This window comes from Crocuta crocuta, unplaced genomic scaffold (genome assembly GCF_008692635.1).
Source record: "Crocuta crocuta isolate KB4526 unplaced genomic scaffold, BGI_CrCroc_1.0 scaffold139, whole genome shotgun sequence".
NCBI lineage: Eukaryota > Metazoa > Chordata > Mammalia > Carnivora > Hyaenidae > Crocuta > Crocuta crocuta.
The window spans coordinates 631,393-653,358 of NW_027533258.1; the positions used below are offsets into that span (position 1 = coordinate 631,393).

At 48.5% G+C, this 21,966-nt stretch overlaps 1 protein-coding gene across 3 annotated transcripts in view; it reads left to right on the top strand.

Annotated features, from left to right (window-relative positions):
- MPRIP (myosin phosphatase Rho interacting protein) overlaps positions 1 to 21,966 on the top strand; it is a 151,452-nt gene that overhangs the window by 95,737 nt on the left and 33,749 nt on the right. For all 3 annotated transcript variants that reach the window (XM_077746830.1, XM_077746829.1, XM_077746828.1), the window contains exons 8-13: positions 10,972 to 11,113; positions 11,975 to 12,088; positions 13,709 to 13,765; positions 15,004 to 15,072; positions 17,603 to 17,692; positions 21,727 to 21,836. In XM_077746830.1, coding sequence (XP_077602956.1) covers positions 10,972 to 11,113; positions 11,975 to 12,088; positions 13,709 to 13,765; positions 15,004 to 15,072; positions 17,603 to 17,692; positions 21,727 to 21,836 — 582 coding nt within the window. The remainder of the gene's footprint in view (positions 1 to 10,971; positions 11,114 to 11,974; positions 12,089 to 13,708; positions 13,766 to 15,003; positions 15,073 to 17,602; positions 17,693 to 21,726; positions 21,837 to 21,966) is intronic.

Consider the following 21,966-nt stretch of genomic DNA (forward strand, 5'->3'; position numbering starts at 1 on the left):
GTGCCTGTGTCCCATACAGAGATGAGCAGGGTGACTCCTCACAGGGACAGCCTGGTGTAGCAGAGCTAGGATGCACAAGGGCCCTTAACTGGAGGACCCTGCTCCCACAATGTGACCCAGGATGGGAATAAGGCGGCCCTTGAAGCAGTTAAGTAAATAGATAAGCGAAGCGGCTTGCCAGAGACTTAGGAGGCCTGTGGGCCAGGGCAGAGGAGGCTTTGCACTGGCCAACAGGCAGGCTGCGGGTCCTAGAGGCTCCCGAGTGGGCAGCTGTGCCCTGGGTTAGCGGCAGACCGAAGAATTAACATTCAGCACACCTGCTTGGCTTTGAACTTGTTCTTGTCTAGTAGCCTGGGGTAGATGGCATCTCTGGGGCTTCCCTCTCTGCATGCTCCTTGCCACCATGGAGGTGGGTTTTCACCTGGTGTTGGCACCCCTGGAGCCCACCAGCTCTGCATCCTAACATTATAATGTTACTTTCTTACCCTAATGACATCTGATTGGCTGCTGTCACTTTGCAAGGCCTGTGCTCTAGCTCACCCTGCACTTGATTGTATTCCTCCATCCTGGTTGAATAGAGCAGAACCCCGTATTGGCAGGACATCCGCCACAGCTGAGACAGGCCTGCCCAGGAGCCAGATTGGGGGGGTACAGTGGGGGTTGGTCTCCTAACAGGCCATGGCCCTGAAGTAGTCCTTTTTGGGCCGCTCAGATCTGCTCTGCAGATTTGCACCAGAGCTTTTCAAGTGTTTCTTGGATGGTGAGTCACTGCCAAACAAGCATGGGGGAGGCCACGGCCCTTGTTAAACTCCTGGTGACTGACACCAGGGCCAGCTCTTGTGTGGTCCTGCCCATCCCCTGGGCCGGGAAGCTGGAGCGGTCAGGTGGGGCACAGGTGCAGGGGCCTCCTTTCTGTTCCGCTTGGGGGACGTTCCCCACCACACCTGCAGTACCTTAAGGGAACCAGTTTAAAATCTCCCTCACCTTGCAAAATAAGCCACGGCTGACCTCACCAGAAACCCCCTCTGTGCAGAGAGGCCGCATCAAGTGCCACTTTTCTTTTCTCATCTGACTCCTCTCTGCAGCCCTGGCAGGCTGGCAGCATGCGAGTCACATGTGACTTGGTGGGGCACTGTTCGTGCGGCCTTCCCCAGGGCTTTCTAGGCCCCAGGGTCAGTTGGAGGGGCTCTTCGTTCTGCAAGTGGTGGTATCTAGGTCCGTGCGGGGGCCCTAAGTCCTCATCTGCTAAAGCAGGCTGTGCAGTCCCCAGGAGCTCCTGCCGCTGCCTGAGCTTCCTGTGCTCGCCGCGCGCACCCTCTCTTGCCGCCTTCCCTCAGCCACTGCTGCCTGTTGGCCTGGGAGCAAGCTCTTTTCCTGGACAAGATTCTGCAGAAGTTTAGGGCACCAGAGCTCCTGCTTTGTGTGTGAGCACAGAGAGAGGTGAAGAACCCAGGGCACCCAAGCTTCTGTGATGAAGAAACCCTACGAGATCCATTTCTACGGGTAACCCTTCCTGAGTCTCTTGGTGGGGCCTCAGGATTTGAGCTCATTTCCTCTTTTCCTTCTAGAGTTAGATATTAGTCTTCACTTCGATTTCTATTTTTGGGGCTCAGAGGCCCTTCATTTGCTTTCCCTTGACTCTGCCACTAAACCAAACAGCAAGTAAAACCCTTCCTGTGACGTGACCTTGGGGCGCTTGCTTGGGTGTCCCTGGGAGGGCAGGCCTTGGTCCTAGTGACATGTCAATGTTGTGAACAACAAAATTCAACTGAATAAACTTTAAAGATCTTATTGGCTTTATCCAAGAATTCATGAATCAGGCAACATCCCATCTATCAAATAGAAAGGAGCTCCGAAGAGCTGTACAAAATGAAAACTTTTTATAGATAGAAGGGAGAGGCTTTTATGGCCAGAGGGGGTGGAACAAGGAAGTTAATGATAGCAAAGAGTACATTGTTTTGGGCAAGGTCACCTTCCTGTGAGGGACAGCAGGGGTCTATCAGGTAGATTACTCACTAGTGCTGACTTGGTAATTCCAAATTTACTGGCTTAAGATTCCATGCCTGGGAAAGGTTGAAACTATAATTGAGTTAGATATTAACTACCATTTGGTGACTTGGATTTAGTACAAGTGACTATTCTGGGTCTGTTGTCTTTTTCTTTAATCTCTCCCCCTACTTTTATTTAAAGGTTATTTATCTATTTAAGTAATCTCTACACCCAGCACGGGGCTTGAACTCATAGACCTGAGATCAAGAGTTGTATGCTCCTTGACTTCACCAGCCAGGCGCCCCACAATTCCCCCTCCCCTTTTGATCAGACTCTCAACTGAGATGTGATCACAGTTCAAGACCTTAGCACCACTCCCAGCTACTGCTCAGATCCTTGCTGTTTTTGCTGTTCCTTGTGGTTCTCACAAGTCATGACGTTTTTTGCTGAATCTCTGTGATACTCACAGGTCACAACTTCGGGTTCACGTTTTTTGTTTTGTTTTGTTTTTTAAGTCCGTTATTGTCGACATTCCTTTCTGATGTTCCAGTCTTGGGGACTTCATCTGCTTTGTGGTTGGAGGCTGCAAACATGCATTTAAAGCTTTCGAGAGAATACAGTACACAGGGGAGACTACTGTGCTCATTTTAAGCAGGAAAATTCCAGGGATCTGGAGTGTGTTTTGGATCCATAGTCCCCGAGACCCAAAACCAATCAAATTCAGATGACCTCCATTGAAGAAGTCACTCTTTTTTGTAATTTTTTTAAATGTTTATTCATTTTTTTGNGCAGAAAAGGAGACACAGAATCTGAAGCAGACTCCAGGCTCCTAGTTGTCAACACAGAGCCTGATGTGGGGCTCAAACTCTCAAACTGCGAGATCATGACCTGAGCCGAAGTCTAAACTGACTCAACCCCCCAGGTACCCCGAAGGAGTCACTTTTTTAAGTGCTTTTTCAGTGATTTAATGTAGCCAGGTTTCAACTTCCACAGAAGTATTAATCCAGGTGCGGTAAGTGGCATTGACCACAGCTCAGACATTTTCTTATTTAGCTGAAAGATAACCAGGGCATATCCTGTTATCAAGAACAACTTTGGCCTTCTAAAGATGGGTACTGCTGGTGAGATCTTTTTTGTAATGGGAGACAGATCTCACTTAGATAATCACAAGAACACCAGAACGCAAATGTACTATGCTTTGCTTAAGAAATTTGTATTGGTGAGTACAGTTATAATCATAGAAAGGTGAAAACGGGGCACTAGATGTTCTGGAGGTAAAAGTCAGATTCTGTAAGTGATGCCTAAGGTCAGGGGGTCACTTGGGACTAGAAGAGAAATTGGTCATGGACACCAAGAGCTCTGTAGTATCAATGGACAGATAAGAGCTCTTTGTTTATGATAAATCTGGCAATCTGAAAGGTGCCCGCACCCTACCCCACCACCCTCCCTTGGTAATGGGCTGAGAGAGATGGATGATGGCATTCTTTCCAGACCAGTGCCAGAGTAAAGGAAAGAGAAGAAGAAAGAACTTCATTTCATGTTTAAAGAATGAAGTCGATACAGCATCTTGGATAGAAGCAGCCTTTTGATATCAGCCAATTTTCTTCTTTGTTTTTGAGGTCTCCAGCTGCTGGGGCCCTTTTTAATTGAGAGATGTAGACCCAAGGCTCAGTTATCTAAAGTTTGGTTGCCATCTGGGAAGTGAGGAGGACCCTTAAAGGCAGTCTTTGTTCTTAGTGGTTCCAAAGCAAAAGGAGGAGAGAAAAGTGGAAATGTTAGATTAGAGAGTCCTAGCCAGATATTTGCAACAACTGGAGCTCAGGAGCCAGTGCAAGTTACGTACATGGAGCCAACCCTCAAAGACAATTAACAGACTAAAATCTCATACCTACAAAGATGCAGAGGTTTTCTCTCTACAGTTATTCCCATTGTTTTTTAAGATAGTCACAGTAAAATTACTTGGCTTACCTTACACTTGGCCTGATTTTGTAAGTACAGCAAGAATAGCAGTTAACCATACAAGCTCTTTTTAAGACACCTTTGCTGGAACTTTGATCTCGTCTCTGAGGCCAGGAAGCCAAACCAAGGACTCGCCATTAGATTCTACCTGCAGTACCTATAGTTTGGGTGAATTTCTCTCTTCTCAGAGTTCCCCCCAAATGTCCTGAGGTTCATAGACCTGTCAGGAAGTGACCTTCCTTATTAGTACCTGGAAGGCTGCTAGGAACCCTGGAGCAAGGTAGCCAACCTGAGTTTTGCAAGCAGCTCCTTAAAGCTGTCTGGTCCTATCTGAGTCTGTGCATATCTCTGAAATGAAACATTCTAGTCAAAGCCTCGGTAATAAAGCCAATGTTTCCAGTGGTGTCCTCTTACAGGGAGAACAGATTTTCATTGAACTTAAACAAATAACTATATTGCCATGAAAAGAATACTTAAGAGTTTACAAATTCTGGAGGTATCCGGTAGAGAGAAAACGTAGCTGTTTTGTCTGTTTACAAAAGTATGCCCTACCAAATTGCTGTAGGTCATACATAGATCCCTTAAGTGAAAAGGTCTCCCTATATCTGAAAAAGCAAAACAGTAAGGAACTAGCAACGTTTCAGACAAATGATCATGTAAAATTATAATCATCCTCAGTTCATTCAGTCCTATGTAATTAATTCCTGTTCTGCTTGAATCCAGTTTTTCCATTCATTCTGGAAATTCTTCCCCAGTTCATTTTTATGGTCTTAAAGTTATTAGAAGTCACTTGTCAAAGTCCTTTCCTTGAACACTTCTGTAAAAGCATCAGAGTAGCGGTGCCTGGGTGGCTCAGTTGGTTTAGCATCTGACTTTGGCTTAGGTCATAATCACACAGTTCATGGGTTTGAGCCCCACGTTGGGCTCTGTGCTGACAGCTCGGAGCCTGGAGCCTGCTTTGGAGTCTGTCTCCCCCTCACTCTGCCCCTCCCCCACTCGTGCTCTGTCTCTCAAAAATGAATAAACATTTTTAAAAAGTTAAAGCATCAGAGTAAAACAATAATTCTCTGTAAATGACCAAAGACTTAAAAATGCCCGTAGTTAAAGATCAGATGAGAGTTCACTAAGAGAAATGACAGGGAAATTTGGTTATTTTTGTGAGGCTCAACATTGTAGATAACAGCTAGAATTATGACATTGCATCAGGATATATCAGAGCCTAAGAAGACATAGCGTCACTTATTTGATAATGCTTTCCACGCAGTAATGTGTCAAATAAGCCTGATTAGTGAACATCTCTCTTTTATAAGGAGAGAGTGAATCTTTTATGATTTTTAGGGGTCTTCTGAAAAATCCCAAAGTTACTGCTAGGTCAAGAAGACTTCATTTAGAATTGCAGTTTTGGGAAGTTTATCAAAATATCAAAAGGTTTTAAAACACTTGGTCACATAGGATCTTAGATCGGTATGAAACAGCACTTGGCTATCATTTAACCAAAGTGGCAATTATAGACTTTATAGGCAAATACAGAAAGTTACACAATTGTAAAACAACAGCAAAAGCCCTATCTCCTTTTAGTAGAGGATTTCTTCAGTAATCAAAGACCTGATAAAGACAACATGAAACAGGTTATTATTTTGATAAGACACAAAATCTTTGTTTTCTCAGCAGGTTGATTAAAAAGTAAAAACCCTTTCACAATGGCAGACCAATAGTCCTAGAAAACTTTGTTCTTATTTTAAGAGAGAAAATCAAATTCTGATATTGTACCACCTTTGGATGTTAATAGTTATCTTTTTTTAAAGTTCATTTTAATGTTAGCCTGATTATGTATAAAATTTCTTTTCCCAAGATTCCTTTTCCACAGACCTTTTCCAGTTTTCTTTCTTACATTCTGATTTTGTCTTGTTTTTTATCTTTTTCATTCTGAAAAATGAGACAACTATTCTCACTTCGGGATAAAATTACTTTCTTTTCCTTCATCAATAACGGATCTCCATTCCTCATATCTTTTACCAGAAACATCCTACATATGATTGAATTTTTAACCCCTAAAAACCTTAATTTCTTGTGAAAGAGTAGTAAATAATTGTGAACGGTCTTATGTTAGCATTCTGTGGCTTGGCAAATTTATAAATACATTTTGTATGTTCTGGAAACATGCTTTCTCATAATAGATTTTTCAGTATAGCACAAAATATGTTCATTAATAGACCCAAATATCTTTAATTTCTTTATAATAAGAAAGTAGATAAACCAATGTTCGGCAATTAATGTTTCAGTATTTTATTTGGAAATGATCTAAGCATTCATTGACTACTCATCATTTAATTTAGTAAAACTCTTCAGATCTTTAAGTTATGAAAAAGATTTGGGGAAACCATTAAAGTAGACATACCAAAAATATAATTATTACTGAAAAGTTCACCTAAAAATGCATATCTCAGTTCATAGATCAGTTGGGTTTAGACTACCCATGAAAACTTCGTGAAACATTTGGACAAAGTCAGCCAACATCCTGTGTTATATAACATAGGCTCCATCAGCTTTTTGACCAATAAACCTAGATAGAATAAAAGTTGTAGGAAGGTATTAGAGTTAATGCTGATAACTCTGAAGACATGTCATTTCTAACTAAGTTAGCAGACTTAAATCAGTATTAATACTGAATATTTTCCTAGATCACATGAACCTAAAAAGCATTAGGTTGCTCTCTGTTATAATTTTTAGAATATTGTTAATACTTAATTCATATAAGCACTTTATTTTCTTGAACCCAATTAAATAGAGCTTCTTTTAAAAAAATGTTTATTTTTTGAGAGAGAGCATGCATGCAGGGGAGGGACAGAGAGAGAGAGACAGAATCCAAAGTAGGCTCCAAGCTCTGAGCTGTCAGCACAGCGTAATGCAGGGCTTGAACTCATGGACTGTGAGATCATGACCTGAGAGAGCTCTTTTACAAATTAATTTTGGCAATACCATCCATAGGTAGAAAACACACACACACACACACACACACAATAGCTTCCATTCTAAAATTTTAGCCATGGAGAGATACATTAATATAAAATGCACTAGTTATAAGTTGGATCCAAATTGTGTTTCTGGCAGATGAAATAAGGTCACGTGGTAAGATGGCAAAAGCTTTTATTTTTATGGAGAAGACACTTTTTTCATTTACTCATGTTCCAAATAATCTTTCTCCTTTTGTTTCTCTGGTAAGAATTCTCTCCCTGGAGTTTGTATTTCAAAGAGTAGATCTTAGATAAGAGGTCCCAGAGAAACCAGGTAGAACATTTACATCACAAAGGCACAAGGAAAGAATATAAATGCTTCCTAGAAGGCCTTTTGTTTCCTAAGGCCAGAATTTTTACAATACTTGACAAGCCTTTGGAGATCTATAGAGGAGGGTTTGGTATTGGTAAAAACGATAGATGGACTTTGAAGTGTTTCCAGAGCCGAATTTGTGGTTTTGTGAACAATTGCTCTAATTCCTCAAAGGTTTCTGGGTTTTGCCTTAAATGGTATCATAAGCTGATCCACCCATCCAGCTACATTATCCTCAGTTTGCTTCTTTGTATCAGGGAGATTTCCAATTAAGGTGGAAATGAAAAGATTTCTGTGTTCTGGATTTAGAACTGTTTCTCTTTGGAATGTTTTAATAAATCCTTTCACAGAGGCTTCAGATACTTTTTCTTTTCTTCTGGTATATAGTTTCATTTTAGCTTAGGGAAGAAAGGCCTAGGCAGCCATATCAGGCTCTGATTATCAGCTTCCAATTTGGCCAACCTCTGACCACAGAACTACTTAAAAACTTATTTTAAATATCCTGTCACTTTTCAGCCAGGACAAATGTTTCTCTGGTGGGGGAACACCTCCCCTTCTGGTGGGGGGAACCCCAGAGGGTTTAAGTGGGGACCCCAAAGAGGGTATAAAGGATACTTCGTGCCTTCCCAAGATCCAGAGTTACTCCCACAGATAGCCAAAAGAAAGAACCAGCAACCTGCATGTCCCATCCAGGCAGAAAACCAAGCCAAGGTCTTAGGACACAAAACAAGCAAGAAGGTAGTAGCTGTCCCTGAAGAGAGAGGATCAAGAACCAGTGGGTTTGGATTTGGAAAAGGAGGGACAGTGTGAAAGTTTATTTTGGTCTCTCAATTGGGCATTCAGGAGAGCTGATTTTGGTATGAACTCTCGCTCCCTGGCTGCTACCAGTTCTCTCGGGATCCCCTCTGTAGCCTCTGGTGTCTACCAGAATTTGGCAAGGTTTTTCGTTCATTTTAGTTTTCCTTGGCTGTTTCAGAAAATAATGTAGCAGTTTACCAGGAAGCTTCCCAGAGCCCCACCACCTATGGGAGGGCCCATATCTGCCATCTCCAAAGGTAGATATGAAAACATTCAAGTTGGTATTGAAGGATTTACCCAAAATGTTTGAGGACAGAATTTTTTCTAATGGCCCAGTTGGTTACAAATGAGATACTGATGTCTGAGCAAGTTTTGATGCTGTACTTCCAGGAAAGTGTAATGAGAGAGACCTAGGTATTGTTTTAAGTACGTTTTGTGTCTTTAATTTTTCATTACCCTTTACAACAAAATTTTCAACGAAACTGTTTTTGGAATCTTGAAGCCTTTGGAAGCTTCTCCAAACCAATTAAAATACGTATCCCGTTCTGTTTGTTTGATTTAGGAAGCCCTGCTTTTAAGTGCACTTCTTTAAATAAATGATTTCGTCTAATTGGAATACTCCCATAATGGCCCCTGTAATTCAGGGTTGTCTTTAGGAAGATTTTTGCATTTTTGTAGGTATCTATAGTTCCTGGGACTATAGTTCTTAGCTGTAAAATAAGTATAAGGGTGCTGGAAGTCAGTGTGCCCAACTCTGGAATTTAAAGATCCCGTCTCTTCCAGCTAAGCCTTTGAGTCTCATAGAACCAAATTAATACCTAAAGGGATGTGCTGCTGGGTTGGGAATTGTGTGATGGTTTACAGTGTACCTTGTTGCGTGGAAATTTTCTTGAGGTTGGCACGTGACTTAGTGTCACTCGTGTGTCTGTTCCATGACCAGCCTATCCTGACATGGGATTCTTAGAGTTAGGTGCCAAGCACTCTTAAGAGTTTTTAAGTGTTCAGCCTGTGCCCACCAATTTTGTAGCGTTTGGCTTCTGAGATTCTCACTAGCCTTTACCTTGTGGCACACTAATGCACCAGCAGTAACTGAGATATTACTAACCCATTAAAAGGCTTTGTGTGCACCATCAGCAGTGCTCAATGTGGAACTGGAGACTAGGGAAAGTACTGAACCAGGGGACCCCAAAGAATGGGGACTGTGGACGAGGACTCCCGTGACATGGGGAGTGCACACCAAACCATCAGAAGTCCCCAGTAGGGAATCTGAGTACTAAACCAAGGATGGGAGATTCCAGTCAAGTGCAGTACTGCAAACTGAACTAACCACGGTTCTCACCATGGTCCAGTCGAGTGGGGGACTGTAGGAAGCCAATTAGATCAAGAGCTCAACACAAAGAGAGCAGAGCTCAGAACCAAGAGGATTTTCCCATGGCCCTTGGAAATGGTGAGAAAGACTGAAAACAGAGTTCACAGGTATCAGAGCTAGCTGTGTTTCTCATTGTCCTTGAAGTTGTCCAAAGTTTCCTACGAGTCTCACCACTGCCACCAAATTTGTAAAAACAAAATTCAGCTGAGTAAATTTTAAAGATCTTATTGGCTTTATTCAGTGAATCAGCATCCCATCTAGGGGATAGAAAAGAGCTCTGAGGATTTGTATAAAATTAAAGACAGAAGGGAGCAGGACAAGGAAGTTACTGGCAAAGAGTGCATTGTTTCAGGCAAGGTCACCTTCCTTTGGGGGACAGCACAAGTTTCGCAGACACAGCACCTCACTAGTGCTTACCAGGTAATTCCAGATTGGCTGTTTTAAGACATTTCTAGGAGATGTTGAAACTGAAATTTAGATATGAAGTCTCAGCTTGGTGATGTGGGCTTAGCACAACTAAGTCCATTTTGGGCCTTGTTGTCCCAGTTTGAAACAACGCCCAAGTGTCAGGCCCCCAGGGGTTGAGGACTAGGCCTCAGCCCACATGCTCCACCTGGCCTCCCTGCCCTCAGCCACTGTGGCGACTCCTTGTGACTCCGGGACAAGGATGGTCTCCCCTTCTCAGTGATCTCCTTGGGTTTTTGTTTCTTTAATTCTTTGGGTAATTTTGATTTACCATTATTTGATTTTAAAAAGCAGTCCCTTTCTGTTTATTCATTTTCCAGCCTTATTTTCTTTCAGGTCTTGCCCCTCTCCACCTTCTCCTGCTGTGTCGCTGTGTGACGTTACTCGCCCTTCCTTCGCCTGCTTCGCTCCCATCTCAGCTCCGTCTCCAGCCGTAGATGGCCTGATGATGCACCGGCCTTTCACACGAAATCAACTTGCTTTGTTTTTATTTTAATTTGGTTTTTGATTCCTTTTACTGTTGGCAGAAACAGTGTTAATTCATGGGCCTTTTTCTTGCTAACTTTTGGATGCCCTGGGGTGGGGGCTGCATCATGGTCTGCTGAGGGTTGCAATGAGGACTGAGGCTACCACCCCCTCTGAGGCGGTGGCTGCCTTCTGATCATATCTGTGGCTCAGGACAGGAGGCCAGGCGATGAGCTGTGTGACTGCCAAGTGTGTCAACAGACCATGCAGGGGCTTCTGGTGGGGGGGGGCGGGTAGAGAGCAAGGACAGGCTCGGGGGAAGGGAAGGCCTTGCCCCTGAGTTGCTACCATCCCCTGCACGGCTTCCCCTCTCCATGGTGGTGGGAGGAGAGCTTGGGCCAGGGTGTCACGTGAACTGGCCAGATACCCTGTGTGCACAGCCTACATGCCCTTGCAAAGGGGGAGGCCCAGGGAAGGTTGGGATGGGCCCGGCATGGCGGTGCTGGCTGAAGGAGTCCTCTGCAACTCAAGACCAGGCCCGCCTCAGGCTGTGGGGGGATGCTGTCTCCCCCTCAGCAGCCTCGTGTCCTCTCTTGTAGGAGGTCCCAGGTCATAGAGAAATTTGAGGCCTTGGACATTGAGAAGGCAGAGCACATGGAGACTAACTCATCAGCCGGGCCCTCACCATCAAGTGACACTCGCCAGGGCCGGAGTGAGAAGAGAGCATTTCCCAGGAAACGGGTGAGTGTCTGGGGCCTGGGGCCAGTGCTGAGGCCTCAGTGGTGCCATGTGCGGCCACTGGGGCCCCATCAGCATGCGGCCCCACACCTTCTCACAGGAGCCCCAGGCACACCCGGGTGCACTTCCGCTGGGCTTCCTGCTCTCGCTTCCTAGGTGTTTGCTCGTGTGTCTCATCTCTAGTTAGTGACTTTCTTGAGGGCAAGGCCTGTCTTCTGCATCTTCCTGTCGGAACTTCATCCCACCCTGCTAAAGGCCAGTCTAGCGAGCCTTAGATCCCAGCTCATAACTGCAGCTGCTCTCTTTTCTCTGAGGCAGCCCAGCCATGAGGCTGAGCACCTTCCTTCCTCTTTCCTTCGAGTAGCAGCTGTTGCTCTCGCTTCTCTACTTAGTCCGTGAGGCAGATCTCTCTTCTGAAATTCTCCTCCTCCTCCCAGGCAGCCCACCTGCCTCTTGTGGCCCTGCTGTGTCTAGTCTTCATCTTCCACCCCAGCCTGTCTGGGCTCAGGAGGTGCTCTGCTGCTCGCAGAGAGCCTGGGACTCTTGCTTCTGGGACCCCGAGAAGCCAGGGGACAGGGATGGGACAGGAGAGTGACGGTGTCTAGCGCATCTGAAAGAAAAGGCTGCTTTAACAACAAATGCGTCTTTGAACTGCTGCGGGAAAGCGGAAGGCGCTGGATGAGGAGTCCCGGGACACTGGCTTCAGTCCCTTCTCTGGCCCAGACTTGCCATGGGAGCCCAGACAAAGCGCTCTCGTCCTTGCCTGGAAACAGTCTTGACCCTCCCGCAGCTCCGGCTGCCATCTCCCTACTCCCTGCCTGACTTTCCTGGCTCATACTGACTGGAGGCTGCTCTCTGCCACAGGACCTCCCCAACGAAGCCCCCACAGCTCCTCTCCCGGACACCTTGGCCTCCCCCCTGTCTCCACACCGAAGAGCCAAGTCACTGGACAGGAGGTCCACGGAGTCCTCCCTGACGGTGAGCCCAGGCGCCCGCGCACCGAGGCCTGGAGGCGCTGCTCCTGCTGCTTCTGTCACTCGGGGTCACTGTCTGCTTACGTCCGTGCGTCCATGCTGGCTGTCCCCTCTGTACGGGCCTTTGTGTCTGCGCGTGGGAAGCAGATGCTGTGTTTCTTTCCCTTTTCTGGACACGGGGGCATCCTGAGCTCTGAGGCCACCGGTAGAGGAGGCCACCTGACCAAAGCAGCAAAATGCTGATTTCAGAGACCTAGGGCCACAGCAACAAGGGGCCTCTGTCCTTGCTCTGGGTGTTTTGTTTCTGTGACATTTGGGAGGCAGGAGCCCCTTCTTGCTGGGAGCCCTTGCCTCGTTCCTGGTGTCTCAGGGCAGAAGGAGACACGCGTTTGCCCGAGGTCACTTGAGCTGCAGCAGTAGAGGTGCAGGTGGGGAGTGGCCAGACGGGACCGTCACTCCCTTGGGGAGCTGAGAGTGGCCGGCCAGAGGCCCTGGGAATGAAGGACAGCTATGCACGTGGTCACCGGGGCTCCTCTCTGCCTTGTCCTCAGCCTTCTGAAAAGCCCATGGTTGGGGCCACTTCTACCCCTAGGGTGTGGAGCCACCAGCCACACACACAATTGAGCCAGGACAGGAGGGCTTCTTATCTAGAAGAAGGTTGTCTTTTCCTGGAGTCTGGATGCTGCTCTGAGGTTTGGCGCAGAGGCTCCCGGAACACGTGTTTCTGGTGGTCATCCTGCCACTTTGCCCAGTTCGTGTAACTCCTTCCTGGTCCTTCAGATACAGAAAGACATTGCAGCCTGTTTCTGGTGGAGGTGGAGGTAGCTGTAGAACAGTGAGAGCGAGCGTGTGGGCTGAGCGGAAGGAGGATCGCCGTCTCTTTAGGTGCCGGCTTCCCAGGTGCCCAGCTGTGAAACACAAGCAGGGCCCTGCGGGGCTCCAGGTGGTCCTAAAGTGCTTCCTTGGGCTGCTCCCCAGGCCCAGGGACACAGGGGCAGTAGAGCCCAGCGGGAACAGCTCCCCCGCTCTCCTGTCCTGGGCTTGCATCTTGCAGAGACCTGGAGGCTCAAACTCATCCTGGTAGATAGGTGGCCTCGAGGTCTCGGCAGGGTTGCTGCTGCATCTTGCTCAACACCACGCCTGGTCTCCGCTCCTTTGTCTTCCTCTCTCCGTCTTCCTCTCTCCGTCTTCCTGTGGTTTCTGCGAGAACTTCTGATTTCTCCTTTTAGTGGTCACTGCAGATTTTCCCCTTGGTGTGAAACACTAACTGTCTCTCCCTCTGGGCCATCCTCTGCTGCCGGGCAGGCTTCTGTCAGAGCATCCGGGCAGCCCAGCCGCTGCTGTGCCCCAGGGCACTGAGGCCATGCCCTTCCCTCCCCGTCGGCCCGCTGAGCCCGGCGTCTCCTTCCTTGAAGACACACAAATCAGTGGTGGGTTTATGGGCAGCACCTGCCTGAGCAATGTGGGCCATCCCGGTGTGCCTGGCAAGTGGAGAAATGCCTTTTCCCACTGCCCACCTCATCTGGACAGAGGCACCTGGTGCACCTCAGTCAGTCACCCTTTCCCCACAACAGGGATAGCTCAGTGTGCCTTCTTCTGAACTGTCTTTCTTCTCCCTTCTTAGCCTGACCTGCTGAACTTCAAGAAAGGCTGGCTGACCAAGCAGTACGAGGATGGCCAGGTGAGTGTGCAGGGCTGGGGGGCAGGTGTGGGGTCTGCCTGGCCTTGTCCCCAGCAGGGGTGGGAGCGTTGACTCTATCCCTCACCTCCAGCATGACCTCTTGTCTGGTGGACCAGGACCGTGGCCGAAACCTCCCCCCCTTTCCTCAGGGAAGCAGAGGTGCACAGCCTCCCCGACCCTTGGTTCTGCAGTGAGAGGTGGGGGCTGCTGAAGAAGATCACCCCCTGCACCCGGGAAGAATCTCAGCCTCAGGCTAGGGGGTCAATTCTACAGCACTAGCTCCCTACCTGGTAGTCTTCCCTAAAAGTTCCCGGAGAGCCCAGCCTTCCCAGGGACAGGGGAAGCCTCTGCTTGTGTGGTTGGCTTGTGGTTGCATCCGAGGCAGGCCAAGTAGACACCAGCCAAGGGCAGCTAGACTCTGCCAGAGACGCCAGCTCTGCCCTGGCCCTTGGAAGAGCCAGCGCGGTATGTTCTTGCCATCAGACTCCATCAGGGAGAGCCATTTGCAGCTGGACCTGCCAGCCCCACCTCGACCCTGCTTGGGGCTGGAAGACCAGGCCTCCAAAGAGGCACAAAGAGGAGTCTGCTAGTTCATACCAAGGCCCCGAAACCCTGCCCTCCTGAGTTCCCCTTCTTGCTTCCTGAGCAACTGTGCCAAAACATCCTCTTTTTCTCTCTTCTCCATATCATTCCCCTTGGCCTTGCCTGAAGACTCAAGTCTCCCTCCTTGCTCCTCACAGCGAAGACTTGGGAGTCTGGCTGGCTGGTTTGCTCCTGCTGGCTGCAGGTGGGCGTGCCCCTCCGGGTAGCCAGCCGGTGGCTGTGGCTCACAGACAGCCACCTTAGGATGGAGGTGCTGTTTTCATAGCCACTTGTCAGCTCTGAGGGCCCAGCCCCCAGTCTGCAGCCTCTGGAGTTGAGATAGAGGACTGCGAAGCACTTTTCACCAGCCACACCACCATGGGTTACAGAGAGCCCACAGCCTGTGGCCCACCCCAGCTCTCCATGCTGCCTTGTCACGGGGGAGCCGCAGCTTAGCAAGCGCCCTGACGTCATGTGCGCATGGCTGCCTGCGGCCTGAGCAGAGGCCTGTGTGTGTCTGCCACTCTTGGGAGGGGCCCCTGCCCTCTGCTTTTCCTGTGCTCTGGGAGGTGCCCCCAGGAGTCTGGCTGTGGATTGCCTTGGAGCAGTACACGTGCTGCATGGTTGCTGAGTCTGGTTTTTCCCTTCCCTTTTAGTGGAAGAAACACTGGTTTGTCCTTGCTGATCAAAGCCTGAGATACTACAGGGATTCAGTGGCTGAGGAGGTGAGTGTTTTTGGCTTCCTTCCTAGTTGTGGAGACAGCTGAAGGGGTCCAGGCGACACCCAGGAGCCCAGCGCTCCCAGACACTGCTTCTCTAGGCTCACATCCCCTCTGTCTTATCGACAGGTGTCCATGTGGCCACCTAGATCTGGTGTGAAGTCTGAGCATAGTGTCATCAGCTCTTGATGTTCTTGCGACTGAGTCTTCCTGAAACATTGGGCTGTTTTGAGGCTTTGCCTTAGGCACCCGTGTGCACAGTGTTTCAATGGCTTCTCTTTTCTCTGTTCTTTGAAAAACACTGAAAGATGTCTTATTTTAAAACTCAGGATGAACAGTGTTGTTTTTTCTACAAAGATTTTGTGGAGAATTGAGTCTTTTGGAACAGAACTAAATCTTGTCCTTTGTCTTTGGACAAAGATGGGATGTGGCAGATGAATTCACTTGACCCAGTGGACTGTCCTGATTCCATGGTTGAAGACCAACCAGAAGGGGCTCTTTTCTTCACTTAAAAAATACCATGTTTTTTTGAGCAATTTGGCAAGTCTGTGTTCCTACCTTTTCCCTTGCATCCCACTCCAGGAATCCTTTAGATGTATTCCCACATCCAGAAAAAGGTCCATGCTCAAGGTTAGTCGTCCCTGCACTTTTGTAGTAGCAGAAGATTGGCAAGAATCTAGATATCCGTCCTTAGCTAGTTATATACATTTATATGCCCTGAACGTTTATGGGCTGCAGTGGAGAGATGTTAGTGATCAGGGTAGATGAGAGCAATGTGGGCGGCAGGCCCCTGGTGCTGCCTGATCTGGGCACGCGGGAGCATGTGGTTGGTAGTATTGGGCGTAGACCAGCACTTCTCAGAGTGTAGTCTCTGGGTCCATGGAGACCCTTTCGGGGGGCTGATGTACTGGTACATTCAAAACTATTGTTAAGAAATTAAAATGCCATTTAAAGTCTCAATTCTTGAATACTCATCTTTTCTGTATTCTGCGATTCAGTGTGGGCGGTGAGCATGAGGCCCTTTGGCTGCCTTGTGGGGAAGCGCCTGCACCCTGTCCACCCATGCTGCCAGGCGAACTTGGGGCTTCTCATGCAGGACTGTCTGCACTCGAAGGAACAACGGACAGACACACTGCTCAGTCACCTTGGGTGTGTGGCAGACCCTGGCTTAAAAATGAACCAAGGGAGTCTATTCCTTCAAGGAAGACAATTGCCTTTTTGTCGCCACTGATAGAATTTGAGCTTTCAAGCGAAATGGGAACTTTGGAAAATTTGTATTCACTGTCACAAACTTGACAACTTCCCTTTACTGACAGACTCTCCTGATGGAGTAGGGGTAATACTAACAGATGTTTTGATCGTATATAATGAAATGTGTCAACTTGGAAGATACACATAACTTAATATCATCCAAATGACCAATACATAAAGTTAGGAAATCATGCACGAGTAAAGATCCATTCAGAAGGCAGGGGAAAACCATGGATTTTAATATAACAGTACGGAAAGTTCCTTGACAGGATTTTAGGTTCCACTCTGCAGTTTACCTTTAAGAAAGCACAGCTTTTCACAACATACGTACACCAAGCCATCACGCTGCACATCTTCAGGTTATACAGTGATGGCTGTCAGTTGTTCCTCAATAAAACCAAGGGGGAAGAAAAGAAACAACTGTTAAAATACGTCTTCCTTTTCCAGTTCGTATCTGTGTTAGGCTGGACTGTCTTCATATACGGTTGACCCTTGAACAATGCAGAGGTTGGGGATGCTGACCCCTCACACAGTTGGAAACGTGCATCTAACTTCTGACTCCCCCAAAACTTAACTGCTAGTAGCCTGCCAACAGATTAACATATATCTGTATGTTACATGCATCATATACTGTATTCTTACAATGGAATAAGCCAGAGAAAAGAAAAGGCTATTAGGAAAATCCTAAGGAAGAGAAAGTACATTTACAGGACTGTGCCACCTTGCAAACAATCTATGTATAACCGGACCCACACAGCCCATATTGTTCAAGGGTCAACCATACTTCAGTCAAAACGATACATCAGACAGGTTGAATGCAGCAACAGATGAGAGAATCCAGCTATCCTTGGAGGCCAAGCATTTAAAGAAAGATTTGCAAAAAATCTCTTGCTGACTTTAAAAAATATTTTTTAATAAAAATTAAAATGGTTTGTGTTCCTAGATGCGCAAATAAATGTTTGCTTTTTTTCATGTTTATTCCTACTGTGTTAAATATCATCAACAGATAAAACCCACATAAATGAAAACCCTTTGGAGTCTGCAGTTGTTAAGAGTATAAGAGTTCCACCATGATGTTTGAGAAGCCCTGGCATGGATGGGATGGTATCTTTGGCAGGATGCATGGGGAAATAGCATTGCTGCTTCTAGGTAGCCAAGGATATGCAGTGTCCTCACTTGTCAGTGGACATGCCAGTTAAAAATCAAGCTGCCGTGGAAATTCGCTTGCCTTGGTGTTCACCTTTACTTTCTAAATCTCCTAAGATCCTCTCCTGTCTCTCTGTAGGCTGCTGACCTGGACGGGGAAATTGACTTGTCCACGTGTTATGATGTCACGGAGTATCCAGTCCAGAGAAACTACGGCTTTCAGATACATGTGAGCCTGGGTGGAGCTTGGAGACAGTCTTGGTGTGGAGGTGGGGGACATGGGCTTGATCCGCTGGGACATTTCTCCAAAAACCTGATGTCCTGGTCCAGGGACACCTGTGGATAAGCCTGACCTCCCACAGGCGTGATCAGCCTGCATTCTTTTTCTTCAGCGGGAGTTCCTTGACCTGTGCCTCCCAGTGTCCTTAGCACCTCCCCAACTCCAACTTGTGATCTGAACAAAACAGGAGACATTAGCATCTTTCTTCTAAATACCATTTAGAAGCTTTCTGTTAATGAAAGTTCTGTTTTCTTTATTTTAAATGTTGGCATTGGGGAAAGACCGTGGGATATGGGGAATAAAAATGGAAGTGTTAGTTAAGCCTTGAATATTAGGTTTTTATGGATTTGTTATTTCATTTGGACATTTATCCATCTATTCATAATTCTTTCGTGCCCCCACGATCTTGTGAGGGACTCAGGCAAGCAAAGGCATTACATCTGCCCTCAAAAAAGAAATCTGATAGGAAAAATAAAATGGTTCTTAGCCATTTCATTAAAACTGGTGGCTTGAAGGCTATCTAGAGGCAGCCAGGCTTAAGATTAGGGCACAGTCAGGGTGCCTGGGTGGCTCAGTTGGTTAAGTGTCTGACTTCAGCTCAGGTCATGATCTCACAGTCTGTGGGTTAGAGCCCTGCGTCGGGCTCTGTACTGACAGCTCAGAGCCTGGATGCTGCTTCAGATTCTATGTCTCCCTGTCTCCCGGCCCCTTCCCCCACTCACATTCTGTATCTCTGTTCTTCAAAAAATAAATAAATGTTTAAAAAAAGAAAAAAAAAAAGATTAGGGCACAATCTCCAACTGGTGCATCTGCCCTCTGACACCAACTTCAAGATCAAGGGGTACCCCAGACTACCCTCAGGCTCAAGAATTAGACTCACAAAACATAGGAACACTGTACTTACAATTGTAGTTTTGTTTTAACAGAAGGATACAAATCCGAATAATCCAGAGGAAGACCCCTGGAGAATTGTACCGGGATGGCCCTAAACAAACCTTCCAAGTCCTCGGGAATGTTCCCCTTTTGGGTGATGTGTGCTTTACCCAGAGCTTCCCGTCCAGGAAGTTCACCCCAGTTAGTGTCCAGAGTTTTTACTGAAGCTTCATGATTGTTGTTGATTGAGTTAACTATCCATGTGGTCAAGCACAATTTCTGGCCTTCTCCCCAGACGTCGGCTGATTTCACGTGTCCCAGAACCCAGCCTCCTCCCTTCATGGCTGGTCTTTATGGAGTGACCAGCCCCCACCTTGAATAGATTACTTCCCAGGAGCTGGGGCAAAGGCCAGACCTCTCTTTGGGCGGAGCTAATCCTTCCATCACAAGAGCATTAGGAGAGGGTGATGGTGAGCAGCCAGACAGAGATGCCACCCGGGGCTGGTTTCTCACAGGGAACTAGAGCTCCAGTGGTGTTGCCCTTAACAGGCTCTTGCCTTTAGTTTTTGTTTTTTTTTTTTTTTTAATATCTATTTTTGAGAGCAAGAGACAGAGCGTGAGCAGGGGAGGGGCAGAGAGAGAGGGAAGGAGACACAGAATCTGAGGCAGGCTCCGAGCTTTCAGCACAGAGCCTGATGCGGGGCTTGAACTCACAAACTGTGAGATCATGACCTGAGCCGAAGTTGGGTGTTCAATCAACTGAGCCACCCAGGCTCCCCAACAGGCTCTTGCCTTCAGATCTTTGCATCTGGAAACTCAGTTGTATTTCTGGACTTAGAGTAGATCAGGCACATTGGGGCCCAGTCGTATTTACCAACCCAGAGGAGACCAAGGTTCAGACCCGAAGGCTAGAGAGTTTATTATAAGGAGAAATCCAGGCAGTAGCCCACCGGGCTACCGATCCTGGCATTCCCTCCATGCGGGGCACCTGTGTGGACACCATGTCCTGGTCGGGGGTCACACTGATGGCCTGACACCAAGGCCGGAACATGAGCTGCCAGATCTTTGTGGCCCGTGCCGCCCTGCTCTGATGGTTTTACACCCTCGTCTCTGCAGGAGGGGTAGACCTGCTTGGTGACCCAACGTATCAGACAGCAATGAGACCGTGGCGGACGAATTTGGGCTTTCCTGGCCCATCCTGAGCCCCCCACGTCCAACCCTACCTCTCCATTTCAAAGAGCAGGTTTCTCTGGGTGGGCATCCCAGGGGTGAGGAGTGCTTGCTCACTAAGTCAGCACCTCTCACCGAGCGTATCACAGCCGCACTGTTGCAGGGTTGCTTTCAGTGCAGGAGGGTGGCTTCCAGGAGGGGCTTGGCCCAGGCCACTAGGGAGCTTTAGAGTGTTGAGAGACCCAACCGAGAGCTGAGTGTGCAGGGTTCTTGCCTGGCCACCAGACCTGGTGGCACCCACCGGGAACCGGAGCGCAGAAGCCAGGTGAGGGTAGCACATGGGAGCCCTGAGTGCCAGGTCAGGAATCTGTCTTACCCTGAGATTGGCGGAAGCTCTAGAACACTTCGCAAGGCACAAGGCAGTTGTGCCTTAGTAAGACACATCCAGCAGTTCACACAGGGTACTTGGGAAGGTAGAGGCAGGAGGTGAACAAAGTGGTGAGAGGGCCTGTGGTGGAAGGGTATGTGGGCCGTGGCTCTGCCAGGTGAAGAAGGGGGCAGGTGTGAGGCCTCGCACCCCAAAGCATAGTGATCTTTGTGCAGAAGTCAGGCGGCACCCAGGAGGGGAGCCTCTGGAATTCTGGCCAGTGGTGTGTTGAGGCCCTGGTCGACTCCCCAAGAACATTAGGTGGGAAGTCATGAGTGTGGACCTGGTTGAGAAAGAGCTTGCTGGAGGGGAGAGATGAGCTCATGGGAGAGAATGTGCAGATCACTGAGGTCAGATTCCAGAAACACCTACACCTGGAGCAAGAGGAAGCAGAGGACCCAGGGGTGTGCAAGAGCTGGTCCCGGGAGCGTGAGGGGCCCATGCTTCAGAGAGCTCTGAGCAGCACCCCGCCTTTGGCTTACGTGGAGGGGAGACGGATGAAGGAGAGATGAGCTGGGCATGGGCTGTGGGCCGCCTGACTGGGCACCCAGGTGGGAGCCTGAGCCAGAGGATGCGGTCAGGAACAGGCTACGCTCTGCGGTGTGCTGGGTCCGCTCTCCCTGGGTCAGCTTTTGCTCGGTCAGCTCGTGGTCTCTTGTGTCATGGCCCCCGGCCGTGCCAGTGCCCATCCCCAAGCCATCTGGTGATTTCATCTTCCCATCCGCAGAGTAGCTGGCGCGTCTCACAGATCCATTTGTGAGTCCGAGCAGCATAACGAACATTCCCTTCTCACTCTTGGGAGAAGGAGCGTGGGGTGCAGAAGCAGGGAAGTGTGCTCCACGAGACGCCACCTGCGTTTCCTGCCCCTCCCCTTCTTGGGTGGTGCCTGGCAGGGTGGCTCAGTTACACAAGGATTGTGTCCTAGAGGCCACTCTTCACTCACTGGTCCTGCTGCCACTTTCAGCCCGTTTCTCTCCCCTCCTGTGTCCTGTCCTACTACGCACCACCTCCTTTACCTCCCCAAAACCTCCCTCTTCTCTCTATATGGACCACTGCCCTGGCGGCCCAGCGGGTCTCCCTGCCCCTTCTCAGCCTGACTGTGGCCCGTATTGCGCCCAGACCCCCTGTTAAGTCCCGTGCCTGCCACTCGTCTCCCAGTCACCTGTGCACCTGCTGTGCATGGTGGTGGGCCGTGTCCCCGGCCTGGGGGGTCCCCTACCCACCCACTGCTCCCCACACACTGGCTTTGTTGTTGGCTCATGCTCTCTCCCCACTGGTCTGTGAGCCCCTTGAAGAGTAGGGTGACCCATCTGGGTGTCGGGGATGTTGTAGGCACACAGGAAACATGGAGATGGCTGAGGCCACCATGAAAGCAGATTTGTTCTTTCCTTTCTCTTTCGAGCTCTTATTCAAGGAGGGGGGTGCACACAGTGCTCCTAGGACAGCCATCTGGCTGGATGTCCTTTGGGGGGTGGGAGGTGACAGTCACTGATAATAGCTCATCTTTGTGTAGACCAAGGAGGGTGAATTCACGCTCTCTGCTATGACATCTGGAATCCGGCGGAATTGGATCCAGACTATTATGAAGCATGTCCACCCAACCTCTGCCCCGGACGTGACGAGGTAAGACCTGTGTGCCCGAGGGAGCCACCTTCCCAGCTGGCCACCACCTCGCTCCCTTCCGGATCTGTGGCTCCTTTGGGACCTGAGCTCACACCTGTCGTAGCACAGCTGCCTCCTTCCCACGTTCGTG